We start from the raw sequence: 17,701 nt of genomic DNA on the forward strand, positions 1-17,701 counted from the left end.
CCCTTCTGCTCTCTCCACCCTCACTTCCTTTAGCAACCAGGGATGTAAGCCATCTGGACCAGATGACATATCTACCCTAAGCATAGCCAGCCTTTTTAGTACCATCCCCTCTAAAATTTTACCCTATACATTAAAGCCCTGCTACCTGACCCAAACCCAAAGGGACCCTACGACATGTGTCGGGTTCGGGTCGGGCCCATCTTCCGGGTCCGGCTTTCGGGCTTGGGTCAGGTCGGGCCAGACACACACGGTAGGTGTTCTGCTGGTAAGTATTAAAAATAAAAAACTTAGCTGAGCTGGGAGTCCAGGACGAAACGAAGTCTGCGCAGTGAGCGAGTGGCGTCACTATGACGTCATCACGCATGCGCTGCAGTTTCGTGCAGCTTCCCTGTCGGAAGGTAAGTAAACGGATGTCGGGTCAGGGTAGAGTGGGGTCGGGCTTGGGCTTGGGGCGAAACTGGAGGGTCTCGTGTTGGGTCCACTGTGTATCGGTTGGGTTCGGGTCGGGTTCTTTTTCCTGTCCTGAGCAGGCCTTTACTATACATTGCATCTAATCTCTCTGCTTCTACCAATATTGTGTCAGATTCCAATTCCTGAAGGAGTACTTTGTATTAGTGTTCACTAAGTATATTAGCCTTGCCTCTAAGCACATATTATCCTCAATGTCTGTTACAGGTTCCTCTCCTCCTTTTACTACCTGCTTACTATTTACATGCCGGTAGAAGATCTCTGGGTTGCCTTTTATGTTGACTGCCATTCTATTCTCATGTTCTCTCTTTGCCAGTCTTCTTTTTCTCTTCACCTCCTTTCCCAACTTTTTGTATATGGCCTGGTTCTCACTTGAAGAATTCACCTGACATGCATCATACACTCTCTTCCGGCCTGCTATCGCCAGAATAAAATCCAGCCCACAGTATCTAACTTGCTTAAAATAAAGTACATTATACTTGAACATTGTTTTCTTTCCTTTCATGCTCCTTGTAAAAAAACTCAATGGCTGATGTTTTAGTCTATTCTACATCCAAGAATTTACATTTTATGATATTTAGTTACCCTCTTTAGTGTTCTTTAATTGCTTTAAATACAAATATCTATTTTTTCTATTATTCCTTAAAAAAATTGTAATTCCAATTTTAATGTTTTAAATACACGAACTTATTTTATAGGGTTTATTTTCTTTTACTGTTCAAAAATTAGACCTACTTTCATTCTCATTCTTCAGCTAATACAAGCATACTATAGGTATAATTTTTTTAAATTAAACTTCACACCTACCAACCAACATTTAATACTCTATTCCTATTAGTTCATTAAATATTTCAAGTTCAATTAATTTCTTTGCTCTATCTTTTTCCTCCAACCTCCAGTCAGCAGGTAACAAGAAATCTAGTGGTATCTGTAATATATTAAGATTTGTTCATAGTCCACAAGAGTCATACTTACTTCCTGTAATGCTTTTCCATTGTTGATAAAACTATCAATCCCCTCACCACCATGGAGTAGCACCATGTTACTATACAATTACTCGATCACCCATGACATTTCATGCAAGGGAGTAGAAATTCCTCGGGACCTGGTAAGAGCCAGGGGATGGACAGAGAGCGAGACCGAGAGCGAGACCGAGAGCAAGAGCAGACAGTCAGGAGGTAGGCAGGCAACAGCTCTCAGGCATATCTAAAATATTAATTTGTATGTATATATTAAACACATTCACATAGAGACACTTAATATTTTTGTTTTTTTCTTCTGGCTTTATGGAGCAGATGGAAGCATGTTTCACGTATTATGATACAGAATTAATATACTCTTGTTGAGTTGTTCTTTTGAATTAAAACTGATTTATCAATTTCAGAAAGCAAATCCTCAAACCAAAAATAAATTGGTTTCATATTACTGGCTTCAACTGTGTTCTACCGAGTAGGATAGTTTTTCATTATTCACTAATGAGTTATGAAAAGAAACTGTGATTCTGCAAGAATTTCATGCAAGGGAGTAGAAATTCCTCGGGACCTGGTAAGAGCCAGGGGATGGACAGAGAGCGAGACCGAGAGCGAGACCGAGAGCAAGAGCAGACAGTCAGGAGGTAGGCAGGCACAGTTCTGCAACATGGGCGGCACAGTGGCGCAGTGGTTAGCACCGCAGCCTCACAGCTCCAGGGACCCGGGTTCGATTCCAGGTACTGCCTGTGTGGAGTTTGCAAGTTCTCCCTGTGTCTGCGTGGGTTTTCTCCGGGTGCTCCGGTTTCCTCCCACAAGCCAAAAGACTTGCAGGTTGATAGGTAAATTGGCCATTATAAATTGTCACTAGTATAGGTAGGTGGTAGGGAAATATAGGGATAGGTGGGGATGTTTGTTGGGAATATGGGATTAGTGTAGGATTAGAAGAAAATGGGTGGTTGATGTTCGGCACAGACTCGGTGGGCCGAAGGGTTCTGTTTCAGTGCTGTATATCTAATCTAATCTAATCAAGAATGCATTTTTCTGATTACACATTTTAGGCTTCTTCACTTTTGGTTGATATTTGACTATTCCGATGATATTCGGATGAATGGGAAAGTACTGATCACAAATGCTAAGACGACATTAATCAAATCAAACCAATGTGCGGTACTCATTATTTGTTTGTCTGTCTCAAAGAAAGAAATAAAACTACAAAATCATAAAGAAGAGTGACATTTTAGTTTTAGGTGGTGAAGTAGCTGAGCTTGAAGAAAAAACAATATCCTTGCACCTGACAGCTCAAATCTTGCAAATCTCATTGAAACAAAGTAAGCTTTATTTTGCATGGGTCTGTGGCAGATGTTGTTATTAAATATGTAATCTCTATCGATTAATATTGCACATTAATACTGATGCTGATTGATTAGAGCACTGTACCTTTAAATGAATGCATCTAAAGATCCAGGTAATTACAGAGCTGCTCTTTATACTTGCCAATGATGTTAGAAACAATTCAGTTGCAAGATGGACAAGATTACCTCAAATTTGTAGTGAATTTTGTATTTCAGAAACTTATTAGGCATCAATGGCCTGAAATATTAATACATAGCACAGAAATACAAGAGGTATAAAGCACAACTGCCAAGGATCATCAATGAAAGTTTGGAGCTATGATTCTAATTAGCAAACATCAGGGTGGTCAATCCATGGTAAACATTCAAATAGAGAGTAGACAAAATGCGAAACAATTTAAATGTAACTTTATTTATAATGATGGTTAAAAGCACTTACCTCCATAACTTTCGTTGGTTCCCTTCTTCAGTACAGAACATCAAGGCATGCCTTATTAAGACACTACGTAGGACTGTTGAATGGCAATAAGCAGTGCAGCGTGCCAATTTTTGATGAGGACAGCCCCCACTAGAACAGCCTGCACTGATTTCACTTAGAATACTAATAGTCATTGAGGATAGTTCATCCCATTTGTCTGGGTTGAATGAATTCAGAGCCATGTCCTGAAGGTTAAAAGCCTACAATATACTTCATTAAAACTCAGACCATGATTTGAAATGCAGAGAATTAACACTCAACATGTGATCATAGTTTGTGTACAACAAATAAATGATGTGTTATACTAATAGAAACACTACTCCTTGTTATCAGACAAAGCAAGCAAAGCAAAAACATCCATTCTAAGTTATGCCTGCTTCAAGATCCTGTCATGCAGCATTAGAGGCTATTGTAATTGCACAATGCTATACTATGACTGTGTCCTTTATCCATTTGATTCTTACAATTTGAACTTTTGTTCAGTGCTTTGGCCACTTGTAAATATCAGTGGCTTCAGGGAAAATATAGCCATTGTTCAATCAAATGATTTCCCTTAGAAATGATCTTTAAAAGTAAAAATATGATTTGATTGATTAAAGAAAAAAGGTTTAATCTACCTGCTTCACAGTATTTCACAAGGTAATGCAATAAAACAATATTTTAGTTCTTAATTGTGCACAAATATTTAAAATTACTTGATATCTATCAGATAAAAGGATTTTGAATTGACAGATTATTTTGCAGCTTATATGGATTGTCTCCAGAGAATTCAATGTCTACCGACATTGTCAAGTTTGTTCAGTTCATGGCTACTGAACAGAGGCCACCTCAGCTTCGAAAAGCAATCTTGAAACCTTTGATCTATTGTCTACTTTGAGACAACCTTCTCTCAAAGCAAACAGAGTTAATATTGATGCTATCATCGTCGTGCTTTATCAATGAAGAGCATGAAGTGCTTCTGACATCCTTCTTTAGTCTTTTTAAATGTTCACTAGGCTAATGCACAGCATTTCCCCAGCATGGCTAAAATGTCTAGACTGATGTGATCACGTTATAAATTGTAAGAGAAATCTGACAGCTTGGCAAATTATTTCCACAGGCTTATGTCAAACCAACGATCAGTGCAATGCAAACACAACAAATTAGCTTTTGGTTTAAAGATTTCATGATAGACTCCCACGCAATACATAATGTGAAAAAGATGCAGATCTTCTAGTTACAGCACAGAAAATTATACAAAGTAAAAAATATCAAAATTTTTCATGCTATTCCAAGGTACTTGACTGGCAATGCATTCATAGTAATTTATTAACCAATGCAACAAATTAAAACACCTTTGTCTATGAATCAAAACTAATGCACCAAAAAACTTACCAAATTTGCTCCTTTTTTAATAGTACCTAGTGAAGTACAACTGCAGAGTTATGAGAACTATGCTTTAAAATAAAAAAAAGCCTGAACGTTGAATAATCACCATGACATCGCCCTCTATTTGTGCGGACAGGGAAAATATAGCTAATTGAAGCAATTTGAGCAGTGACCCTAAAATGTACATTACTCTCCTTTAAATTCATTTAATTTAAACAAAAAAAGGGAGAGGATCAAAGGAAAGACAAATATTACGATATCATGTATCCACTATGCAAAACCATTGTTCTGTAAGACATCAATAACTCTTACCCCCTAGGCAGAGCAGATACTTACTAACCAATGTAAGCAAGTTTGTTAAATTTTGTGAAAGATGCAAACATTTCTAAGATGAGAATCGTAGTGTGCCAATCCCTGGCTTCCCAATTTCTAAATTGAAAAAAACTACAAATTAACTGGAAAACTTTTTAACAAAAAAATTATGTATTTTTCAGACTATAAAAAGTAGTCAAAGTAATTGTGAGCCAACGACCACTACACAGGCATATTAATTCAATATTACTTTCACCTTCTATGTTTGTAGTTATCTAAATATTGCCAGTTGCTTCAATATTAAAATATCTATATTAATAACTATTCTAAGCTGTATTTTGAAATCAGCCTGTATTTGCATGTACTGTAAAACCCAGTGTGCAGGTCATATCTCTTGTTTATAGAGGGCTATAGTAGAATCAAACAAGATTGCCTTAGTGTGCAAATCAAAGACTTCACCTTGCAGGGTGTAAAATAATCTGCATAAAGATTGGGTGTATATACTGGATTTTAGGTAAATAACAGTATGTTATAAATAGATTCTGTGCCTTGGTCTGGGATGACGAAAATCATAGCCAACTGTCCTGGTCACTATCTAACAATCCTTGCTGTAAATGGGTGTGTGTAGACATCAAATGAGAACAGGAAAAAAGGCTTGGCGATGTTGCCCCCACAGCCGGATAGTACTGTCACGGTCCATACATGAATATGGCCATTTGGCAAAGTGGAGCTACTGCCTATGGAGCTTCACGCCAGAAGGGAGATCAGAGGGAAGAGAACTGATGATGCGTAAAGAAAACAGATGTTGACTTAATCTACACACTGATCCAAAGTATTTTGAATTCTGAAATCATTCACACAAATACGTTAACACTATTCCCAAATTTTATAACTAATGATTTGCGCCACTAGAAATAATCGAAGAAAGAGTCATCTCTACAGTTTAATTACAGAACTCAGTTTGAATCAGTAGCTCTACGTTAAAAGTAATGCACAAAGCTTTTGCTTCAATTTTTTTCTTTACAAGATTTTGTATAGTGAATGCATTCATTAGGTAAATAGATACAAATATACTTTTGGACTAAACATATGGCATCATTTCCAAATAACTTTCAAGAAATTACCTTAATTATAATGCTTGTATTAAGTCTATAATTAAGAATAGTGTGACAGAAAACCATAAAAATTTCAGCTGATCTGAGCAAGCCAGTGTTGGTTTGTAAAGGGTAGGTCATGCCTGGTGAATCTGGTTGAAGTTTTTACAGAGGTGACTAAAGTAGCGAGCAGGGGAATGCCTATGAATGTTATTTATATGGACTTCCAGAGGGCATTTGATAAAGTCCCTTATAAGGGACTGTTAGCTAAAGTTGAAGCTCATCGAATTGAAGGCAAATTATTGACCGGTTTAGGAAATTGGCTGAGCGACAGAAGACAGAGAACAGAAGACAGGGATTATAGGCAGGTTCTAATTGGCAGAAAGTGACTAGCAGTGTCCCTCAAAGATTTGTGTTGGGGCCTCAATTACTCTCCGTATTTATTAACGGCTGAGATGATGGGATAGAAAGCCATATATCCAAATTTTCTGATGACACAAAAATAGGCTGCCATGGAAGCCTAACACTTCAAAGCAATATTGATAGATTAAGTGAAGGGGAAAAACTGTGGCAAATGGATTTCAATGTAGGCAAATATGAGGCCATCCACTTTGGACCTAAAAAGGATAGTACAGGGTACTTTCAAAATGGTGAAAAGCTAGAAACATGGAGATCCAAAGTGACTTGGGGGTCCAGGTACATAGACAATCAAAATGCCAGGAACAAGTACAGAAAATAAATCAAAAGGCAAATGGAATGCTGGCCTTTATATCGACAGCACCAGAATACAAAGGGGGTAGAAGACATGCTTCAGCTATACAAAGCCCTGGTTAGACTACACTTGGAGTACTGTGAGCAGTTCCAGGCACACCACCTGAGGAAGGATATATTGATATTGGAGGGAGTGCAGCATAAATTTAGAACCAGGGGACATAGTCTCAGAATAAGGACTGAGATAAGGAGGAATTTCTTCACTCAATTGTGGAGGCACTGGCCATAATTTTCCAGTCTTCCTTAGACTCAAGTGTGGTGCCAGAGGACTGGAGAATTCCAAATGTTACACCCAGTCTGGCCTACATGTAACTCCAGACCCACAGCAATGTGGTTGACTCTCTGATACAGAGATGTATCATCCGCTGTATTGGTAAAGGCTCCTGCGTAGTTGTCCAGGATCCGCACCTCAAAGGCCCAGCAGGCCGTTTTTCTATGCAAATAGAGGATCTAAGGCATGTTTCAGGCCCCCTTTTCAAAATTTGCTCTGGTACATGCTACGGTCAATATCTTCAAATGCTTGACAGCCAAACCAGCATTTGCTAAAAAGGTTAAGTTGTAACTTTTTTTTAAAAACTAATTTTATTGTGGATCCAGGTGAAGCACGATGGTCCAAGTGGCTCCACATTAAATTTGCGACTGCTTCCAGCCACTGCTCACCTCACACTTGATGACACATCCCCACCTGCTAGATTCTCCTTACCAGCTGCACGCTGGCCGACCTTCATGTTTCTTGGTATCAGCGATCTGCCTCTGGGGCTATAACTGGCCTACTGCTCACCACTAAATAAACAAATGAGGTCAGTGGACCAATATTCCACTTTTCTGTCACTGATCTTATAAGCCACATGGAACATGTGCTATCTTGGAAACGCACCTCGATTCAGATGCAAATCAATTGCTAGGCCTGTACGTTCTTGTAATTAGAGGTGAGAAAATTATTTTGTGAACTGTATTTTATTGATAGTTACCATCCATATGGATATAATAAATGGGAGCAGTAGACCATTTCAGTCCCTCGATCCTGCTCAGCTATTCAATACGATCATGACTGGTCTTCTACCTCAACTCCACTCTCCTCCCTGCTACTCATATTCCTCGATTTCCTGAGAGATCAAAATTCTGACTATCTTAGCCCTGAATATATTCAACAATGGAGCATCCACAACCCTCTGGGGCAGAGAATTCCAAAGATTCACAACCCTCTCAGTGAAGTAACTTTTCTTCATCTCAGTCCTAATTGATTGACCCCTTCTCCTGAGACTGTTTCCGTGTTGCAGATTCCCCAGCCAAGGAAAACAACCTCTCAATGTCTACCCTATCCAGCTCCTTCAGAATTTTGTATGTTTCAATGAGATTACTTCTCATTCTTCTGAACTCCAGAGAATACAGGCCCAATTTATACAGCCTCTCATCATAGGATAACCCCCTCATCCCAGGAACCAATCTAGTGAATCTTCACTGTACTACCTCCAAGGCAAGTATATCCTTCCTTAGATATGGAGACCAAAACTACACAAACTATTCCAGGTGCAGTCTCACCAAAGCCCTATACAATGTGACATCATAAAATTCCATGCCAGTGACAGTGACTTCAAGTGGTGAATTGATGTCAAATCTGGAGATCCATATGAAATGCTTGTTTCTAGACCGCAGCTTTCCAGCAGTCTTCAATGACAATAGATAACAATGAGGGATGATTGAGAAACACTACTAGCTGTAAAACTTTCTTATCTCCATTATTGTCATTGTATAGGTCAACAAAACTAAATTAACAATGTTGATTCCAACACCAATCTGTTAACTTCCCTTTTTAAAAATGTTTCTGTAATGCCTACAAAGCAATATATGATGTGCTATGTACAATTTGCTGACTGTCTTATGTCAAAGGTAGAGCACTTCCCCAGCACAGATATTCTCCACCTTGAAGCAACATTGTCCACATAAACAGGTACAAGATTAACATACACGGATTTGAAAAATAAAAAATCTCAAAATATCATACAAAATCTGACAAATTATGTGGACAGAATCTAATGATATGCACTGTAACTGGTGACAGATACAGAAGAGACAGGTGGTGCTGACATTACATGGTGATTTTGCTGAAATCTCCCAAAAAATTTTTTTTAAATCAAGTCAATTTTCTATTTTTAAGATTTCCTGACACAGTAGAAACTCTTCATGTCGTGGTCAATGTTCACTTAGTCCCTAAAAAATCATTCACAAAGACACACTGTTCAAACAGGTCCCACGCCGTCTGGACTCTTGTGCATTTTCCCACAATAATTTGCCAAAATGTTTCAAATGTAAACAAATATAATGGGTACTCAAGCATTAATCAAGCTGAAGAGATGCTTTTTGTGTGCACACATACACTCAGAAAACAAGCTTCCAACTTGCTCTTTTTATGGGCTTAAGTAAATTAGGCAGAAAAATCACTGAGCTATCATTTAGAAATGTGCTGATGCTAGCAGTGATTCTAATATGTCCATCCAATTTTTTACCATAGCTTCAGCTTTGTAACATTTTCTAACCTTTATGTTTAAGTGGATTAATAAGAATAAGCAAGCGAGGTGAGTATTGCAATGAACCTATTCAAAGAATTTTTTTTAACCTAGAAGCAACTGTATTAACCCCGTGCAATTTTTGACTGATTTAGTAACAATTTTGTTTCAGATGTTCCCCAACGCTGGTTTCCTTTATCACAGGAAAAGGGTGAGGCAGTTCACTTTCTCGAGCCTATTCCACCACAGGTTTAAACCATGGCTGTTCTTTATCTCAATGCAAATTTACCCTCCATTGCTCCAAACTCTTAGATTTATCTATGCTAAGGGCGTCAATCAATCTCAATCTCGAATACTTCAATTGACCCAGCATCAACAGTAGTTTGAGGCAGAGAATTCCAGATTTCCACTACCCTTTGTTTCAAAAAACAAGAGTCTGTTTCGGGACCTCTTTCTTTTAATATCTTCAAAAGTGATCTCGAACTCTTATCAGGAGCTGAGAATCAAAAAACACAATGACTAAATATGCGATGATACAAAGGTGTAAACTCCAAAAGTAAATGGAATAAGCAACAGGAGAATTTGAACATTTCTTCCAACTCTATATTGTGGAGACCAAAGCCATAGTCTTTGGCCCCGCCACAAATTCCATTCCCTAGCCATGAATTTCATCCCTCTCCCAGGCAACTGTCTGAGGTTGACTCAACCATTCGCCACCTTCATGTCATACTTGACCTCAGGATGAGATTCTGATCAAATATCCACGCGATCACAAAGGCGGCCTGCTTCCAACTTGGTAACATCACCCAACTCTGCTCCACCTCAGCTCATCTGCTGCCGAAAATCTCATCCATTCCTTTGTTACCTCTAGACGTGACTATTCAATGCACTCCTGGTCAGCCTCCCATCTTCCACCCTCGATAAACTTGATCGCGTCCTAAACTCTGTTGCCCGTATCCTAACTTGCGCCAAGTCCCATTCATCCATCACCCCTGTGCTTGCGGACCTGCATTGGCTCCCCATCTGGCAGCGCCTCAATTTTAAAATTCTTATCCTTTTCAAATCCCTCCATGGCCTCACCCCGTCCTTTCTCTAATCTCCTCCAGTCTTACAACCCTCCCACATCTCTGTGCTCTTGCGCATCCCCTATTTTAATCGCTCCACCAATAGTGGCCATGCTTTCAATTGCCTGGGCCCTAAACTCGAATTCCATGCCTAAATCTCTATGCCTCTCTACCGCTCTCCTCCTTTAAGATGCTCCATAAAACCTACATCGTTGACCAAGCTTTTGGTCATCCTAATCCTCTCGTGCTCAGTGTCAAATTTTGTTGGTTAACGCTCTTGTGAAGCACCATGAGACATTTTACTATGTTAAGGGCACTATTTAAATACAAGTTGTCATTGTAGTTGAATATACTTGGCAAATTGGACAGATAGGTGGGAAACAAAGTTCAATGTTGAGTAATGCAAAGTGCTTCACATATGGACAAATCTCCAGGTAGGTACTATTACTTAAATGGGAAGAAAATAATATGCGTAGAAAATGAAAGCGATCTGCAGGATTACATTGGATAGCAATCAAAAACAGGGGCGAGGTTCACAATGCGTGATTAACCCATTCAACATAATGCAGGCAGCAGCCAACTTCATGCTGCCTCCATTATTATAATGATTTCTGCATGTTACCAGTGCTAACCATGATTTTCTTTTGGCTGTATGCAGCAGTAAGTGGCTCAACATTGTTAATGGCTAAAGCTAGCCTGCACCTATTAAAAGGGTGGTGCATTGTGGCTGGAGCAGATGCTGGGAGTCATTCTGCAATTAAATATGACCTGGGAAGGAGTGAAGAATGGGTGACTATGGGAGAGTGCAGACACACAGATTTTCCGATGCTGCACTGGAGATCTTGGTGCAGGAGATGGAAGGGAGATGTCCTCCCTCAGCGTGATAGGAGATTTTCCAGACACAGGATGAAAAGGCAGTGGGAACAGATATCTGGCACGGTCAATGCTGGGTGTTCATCCCCAAGGACCCAGATGTAGTGCTGCAAAAAGGTTAGTGACCTCACATGCGTGGTCAAGGTTAGTGAATGCATCTTCAAATGTCATCTTCAACTGTGGCCCCTGGTGGGCTGAATCCATTGAAGTATCCTCATATCTAATCCTCCTTCTCACATCCCACTTCCTCCATCATCCCTAATCTCTTCTCATTTACAAGTTGCATATGATGTAAGCACGTTCTTATTTGCTCCTCTTCACACACATACAATTTAACCCTTGTTCCTTTTACATTTCAGATACTCAAGAACTGCAACCTGCCCAAGCAGTGGTGGAAGAACAGAAAGACACTCATGATGAAACACACCATCACTCAATTTCACACATGCAGGCACCAGCTCAGGCACTGACATAGCGCATATCTTAGAGAACAGCATAGAGGTGAGATCTGAGACACTGGGAGTAAGTGTGCTACAGCCAGGGAAAGAGGCAAGAACAGTGCAGGAATCATCACAATGGGGGGGCGCGGTCGCACACCAATTCTGCTGTAGAGAACTCAGGTGAGTACATTGATGGGCCAGGCTATAGAAAAAGGCTGATGGGTGTATACACTCAAATGGTTGAGAAACCTGCAGAAAGCCTATCTTTAATGCCAAGGAGCATGGAATAGTCCAACACCAAATTGGCACAGGGCTTTGCACAAAGCTTGGAGTCCATCTATTTCAGCATGGAACTGGTTGCCAACTCCATCAACACAATTGTGGAACCAATCATTATGCAGTGCCTGATAGCCAATGTCTCAGCTTCCACTGCAGCACAAGCAGCAGCCACCAAACATCTGAGTGTTACAGTGGAAGCTCAGACTGTTGCCATCATGGCTCCAGATACCAGTGTTCTAAGGTGCTTGCAGAGTCACCCAACAGTCCAGCAATCTGTCCTCCAGCAGATTACTAGGATTGCTGAGACACCACCTTGGGGGAGTAGCAGTGACTCCCTGGAGAACAAACTTACTGTCCTCTCTCAGGAGGACAGTGATCATACTCCACACACTGCCACCCCACCAGTGCCCTAGCACATCAGCCAGATAGCTCAGACTGCTGCCACCCACGCTGAGATGGTGCAATCCGGTGTTGGGCCTTCTAGACCCATAAAGTGCATAGCCATGGTCACCTTCACAGCTGCTTGTGATGTGGTCCTTGCCCTACTCGTAAGTTGGAGTCATGGCTGCAGCAGGTGGCAGATTTCAGTGACAACCTCCTTAGTGAAACGCAGACGTCTCAAAAGTTGATTGTTACTGAAGTTCAGGTAGGAGGGTTGCTCCTTGAACAACTTTGGCGAATATAGCCTCTTGCTGACAGCCCTTCCCCTCCTTCTCCCTCTTCCAACAGCTTTCCCTGTTCTGCTTATTCTGCTAGTTATGTTCGATTCCAAGATGAAAGTCTACTAGTGCGTCCATGGCTGGGAGCAACTGGTTTGTGTAGAAGCCTTGAACTCAGCAAATAGTACTTGAGCATTTGCCATGCCACCCCCTAATGACATTTTCTTTTTTTGCAACGACAGGAAATGTAAACTCATTTGTAATTTGGATCAATGGCTTAGGTGTATAGTTAGTGTGGTATCTTACACTGCGTAGTCAGGCCCTGTACTGTTTTAATTGTAAGTATCTGTGGAAAGCAGATAGATTGATTCATTCAGATGTAAATTAGATCAGATTTCTTTCAGAAAATATTTTAGGATACAGTGGATGAGTAATTTGAGCTGTAACATATGGTACATATGAATGTTTGGGAGGAACAAATGACTTTGAATCAATAAACCTGCAGAAAGGTAAGGTCACCCAAAACTCTGCAGCCTGTGTCCTAACTCATACCAAGTCCAGTTCACCCATCACCCCGTACTCACTGACCTACAGTGGCTCCAGGCTAAGCAATACCTCAATTTTAAAATCTTCATCCTCATTTTCAAATGCTTCCTTGGCCTTGCTCCTCCCTATCTCTGTAACCCCTTCCAGCCTTACTACTGTCCCGATATCCGTGTTCCTCCAATTCTGGCCTCTACTGCATCCCCAATTTTAATCACTCCACTATTGGTGGCTATGCCTTCAGCCGCTTAGGCCCTAAGCTCTGGAATTCACTCCTTACATTTCTTCATTTCTTTACCTCTCTCTCTTCCTTTAAGATGCTCCTTAAAAATTACTTCTCTGACAAAGCTTTTGGTCATCTTACCTAATATTGCCTTATGAGATCAGTGTCAAATTTTGTTTAATAATGCTTTGGTGAAGCACCTTGGGATGTTTAACTACATCGAAAGTGCTGTATAAATGCAAGTTGTTGTTGTTGTGGTTTGACTAGTCAACAACTCCATTACGGTTATATCATGTGACGACCAGGAAAACAGAAGGTGAACTGGATGGATCTTGGTCTTTTTTTTTTGCATCTAGCAATTCCTACGTTCCTAAGGAAGGACCATATTGCATCCTGCACCCATCTCACCAAAGTCTGCAATCACTAACACAGCTACACACATCCTAGACAAAATGAAGACATAGTGCTGGTTGAAGTTGAGTGCAGAGGTGAGGAGCAGCAAACTTTAGTGACATTGGATGAGTAGCAATCTGATGGCAAAACAGAACAGTACAACGCAGGGAGGCCATTTGGCCCATCAGGTCTGCACTGGCTCTTTCGAAGAGCAATTCAGTTACTCCTACTTCTCTGGTCCTTCCCCAAATCTCTACAATTCCTTCTCCTTCAGTCTTTATCTAATTCCCTTTTGAATGCTACTACTGAAACTGTATCAGGCAGTGCCTTCCACACGTTGCACAAAAAGTTTTTCTTCATGTTGTCTCTGTTCTTTTGCCAATCACCTTAATTTGGCCCTCTGGTTATCAACGCTTCAACCACTGAAAGCAGTTTCTATTTATTTACCCTACCTAAATGCGTCAAGATTTTATATACTTTTATCAAATCTCCTCTTAGCCTTCTCTGCTCTAAAGTAAACGCCCAAGCTTCTCCAGTCTATCCACGTAACTGTAATACCTCATCGCTGGAACTATTCTAGTAAATCTCTTCTGTACCCTCTCCAAAGCCTCCACACATCCTTTCTAAATTGTGGTGCCCAGAGCTGGACAATATTCCAGTTGGGGCTAAACTAGTGTTTTATATAGGTTAAGCATAACTTCCTGTCTTTTGTATTCTATTCCTCTATTTATAAAAGCCCAGTACCCCACATGCATTATTAATCTGTTCTACCACCTTTAAAGATTTATACCCAACTACCCCCACGTTTTTCTCTTTCTGTGTCTCCTTTAAAATTATACCATTTAGCATGTACTGTCTCTCCTTATTCTTCCTACCAAAATGTATCGCCTCACACTTTTTTGCATTGAATTTCATTTGCCTTGTGTCCGTCCATTCCACCAACCTGTCCATGTCCTCTTGAAATCTATTAATATCTTCCTCAGTGTTCACTACACTTAGAAGTTTCATGTCATCTGCAAATTTCAAAATTATGCCCTGTACTCCTCCATCCAAGTCATTAATCTAGATCAAAAAGAACAGTGGTCCTAGGGGACTACAGCTTGGGAAACTCCACTGTATACCTACCTCCAATCCAAACAGCAGTCATTCACCACAACTATTTTCTATCCCTTAGCCTATTTTGTTTGCATGTTGCTACTCCCTCTTTTATCCCATGGGCTTCAATTTTGCAAACAATCTTAATATGTGGTATTTTATCAAAAGCCTTTTGAAAGCACAGTAAAGTTCAGAGAGTTAAAAAAGAACTCTCAATCAGCCAAGCAGTGGGGTTTCAAAAACAGCACAAGAGGCAGGGCTTCAAAAAAAAAGTAAAGGAAGTGGAACTGCAAAAGGAATGTGAGGAGTAGGAAACGGACGAGCCAGTTCCTACTAAATGCTGGTTGAAGTTTCAGATACGGACAATGAACAACTATGCAGGAGCCTTTACCAATATGGCGGACACACCCAAGGCCAACAGGTTCACTGCAGTAGGAACCTTCATACACACAGGATTAGCCATCCCTATTGTATCAGTTGCCTCTGCGTTGGTCTTCAAGATAGGGCATAGTTCTATGACAGCAGAGACAGCAAAGACAGTTGTCCTTTGACATGCCCAGGTAGAACTGCCTCAGTCTACAAGAGTGCATAGGACAGGTCCACACATAATTCCTATGGAATAACTGCATCTGCCTTTCTTGTTGCCTCAAGACCTGATTTTCTTCCTCCAAATCTGGGAGGAACAGAAATGTAACTTACACTTTCATCTGTTTCTGAATTATCTAAATTATTCAAGTATTTTACAGCAGCACCGAAAGGCAGTAGTGTATAGCTGAATACAAAGTGCATTTCAATCGAAGGTGATGTGTGTTACCAAGTGTGCAGATTGCCATATAAATATTATCAGATGTCATGAAACAGTACAGTCAGCAAGAACATGCTGAAGCCTTGGTCCTCTTAACTACAGTTCAGTGAACAAAGTGTCTGCCATCTGTCACTGTATAATGAAAACATGGTCCGGATATCATTGATCGACAGTCATATTACAACCGTTTACTGCTTATAGCATTAGTGTCACTCTGGCACTTTTGTTACAATTGTTGCAAGTTTGCATTCTCCACATTGAATTAAATGCAGTCATAATGGACTGGTGCACAATAATTAATACATTACTGAAACCACTAATTAAAACTAAAGTAAGCCAACTAGCCATTTTGTGCTTTTTTTTGGTGAGCTCAACACATGTTCTTTTCAAATCCTGAAATAAAATTTACTGTAGCATTAACAATTATAGATTTGTCAGAACAAGAATTCTGAATATTCATAAATGTATTTTGTTTTATACTCCCTACTCCTATGCAATGTATAGAGGCCCACATTATTAATGGTATTATACAAATATTTTTGTAGGTCAGATCATCGAGTGAAAAGCATGAAAATAATTTTACCTGAAAAATAACCAGTTCTGCAGCAATATCTCCCGCATTGCACATTTGTTTAGTCACATGCATCTTGATACATTTGACTGTTTCTAAAAATGCTGTAGTTTATACGAGTGTAGGAACTCATTAGTATAGACAATGATACAATCTCACATGGAATTTTAAGATTTAAAACCAATTACAATTGCAATCGTAGCAGAATACTGTTGCAACCCATGCAGAATTTCAGCTCCCTGTTCCTCGTTCCTCTTGATATGCTGCAAAGCAGTCACCATTTTCATTAATATTGATCTACAAAATGAAGTCATAACAGACATTTTGTTAACAGGCAGTGTATTTAAAAGTTCATTTTTGCTCAATTTTGCATCAAATAACACAATCTCTTGGAGCCTCTTAATAGAGAGACATAGGTCAGGAAAAGTTCCAGCAACTGAACAGGAGCAGCAGCAAAGAAATTACTGGTGATATTAAATATTATATTTTTACTTAAGATTCAGGAAGGGATTTGTATGAAAATGTCATCTTTAGAAAGGATATGTGAACCCCATTGTAAATTCAGCAACAAGATTGCTTCTGATCATGATTCTGAGTAAAATCATTCGAAAAGAAGTTTACAATTTTGCTGGAGACAGCAATCAGACAAAATAGTCCCTCCAAAAAGCCAAATTTCTTCATTGCATGTTTACTGTGCAGATTAAGTAAAATGCCAGTTTCAAAGGTTATTTTGTTATTTAAATACAGTGATAAAAGACTTGCATAATTGTGCTCATAAGGGGTTGGCCCAAAAATCTGGATTGCAATTCTATATTTTCAATTAATAGGCTACAAGAGATTGTGATGTTATTTGTTGTAAAACTGATCAAAAATGATCTTTTAAATACACTTCCAGTTAACAAAATTTCTAATCTACCCCTCCCCAAGTATCCCAAGTCTATTAACATTAAAAATGTTAGCTAGAACAGTACAAATATTTCGTTGATATTACTCACATACATTCCACAAGCTTCCAAGCTGTTCCAAACCTATTAGCTTTCAACAAGGCAAACCCTATTCTATTGTATAAGCATGTTACAGCACACAAAAATGGATCAAACCATATTTGCATACTTAGGATTGGTTACTACATACCAGCTCAGACTTCAAATCAATAACAAAGTGGGAGTTGGTAAATATTTAACAGCGTGGAAATCGATTTGACTTGTCCAGTTAAAATCTTTTAATCCTTCTATGAAGTGTAGGTTTCACTAAACTAGTACTTCATCAAGGTATTTATTTTACTGTTATTTCATTTCATCACATCAGGCTAAGTCTCCAAAATGGGAGACTGGGCAAATCTGAGCACAGTGGAATCTGATGATAGGCAGTAAAACAGGAAAGGTGTTAAACATAGGCATACTACATAAATTGTTAAATAATGATATAAATTTCA

The 17,701-nt window shown here is 39.6% G+C and overlaps 1 protein-coding gene across 8 annotated transcripts in view; it reads right to left on the minus strand.

Moving 5' to 3' along the window:
• slc7a2 (solute carrier family 7 member 2) overlaps positions 1-17,701 on the minus strand; it is a 268,766-nt gene that overhangs the window by 188,425 nt on the left and 62,640 nt on the right. Inside the window, exons 1-2 of one of the 8 annotated variants that reach the window (XM_068034645.1) lie at positions 17,262-17,299; positions 16,455-16,563 (exon numbers count right to left, since the gene is read on the minus strand). The exons of 3 other annotated variants lie outside the window; for them this stretch is intronic. In XM_068034645.1, the coding sequence (XP_067890746.1) occupies positions 16,455-16,553 (99 nt within the window). In that variant the 5' untranslated portion in view covers positions 16,554-16,563; positions 17,262-17,299. Of the gene's footprint in view, positions 1-16,278; positions 16,378-16,454; positions 16,564-17,261; positions 17,351-17,701 lie in introns of those variants that run through there. 4 more of the 8 variants (XM_068034655.1, XM_068034681.1, XM_068034667.1 and 1 more) reach the window with 4 other exon arrangements.

Source organism: Heterodontus francisci, chromosome 1 (genome assembly GCF_036365525.1).
Source record: "Heterodontus francisci isolate sHetFra1 chromosome 1, sHetFra1.hap1, whole genome shotgun sequence".
Lineage (NCBI taxonomy): Eukaryota > Metazoa > Chordata > Chondrichthyes > Heterodontiformes > Heterodontidae > Heterodontus > Heterodontus francisci.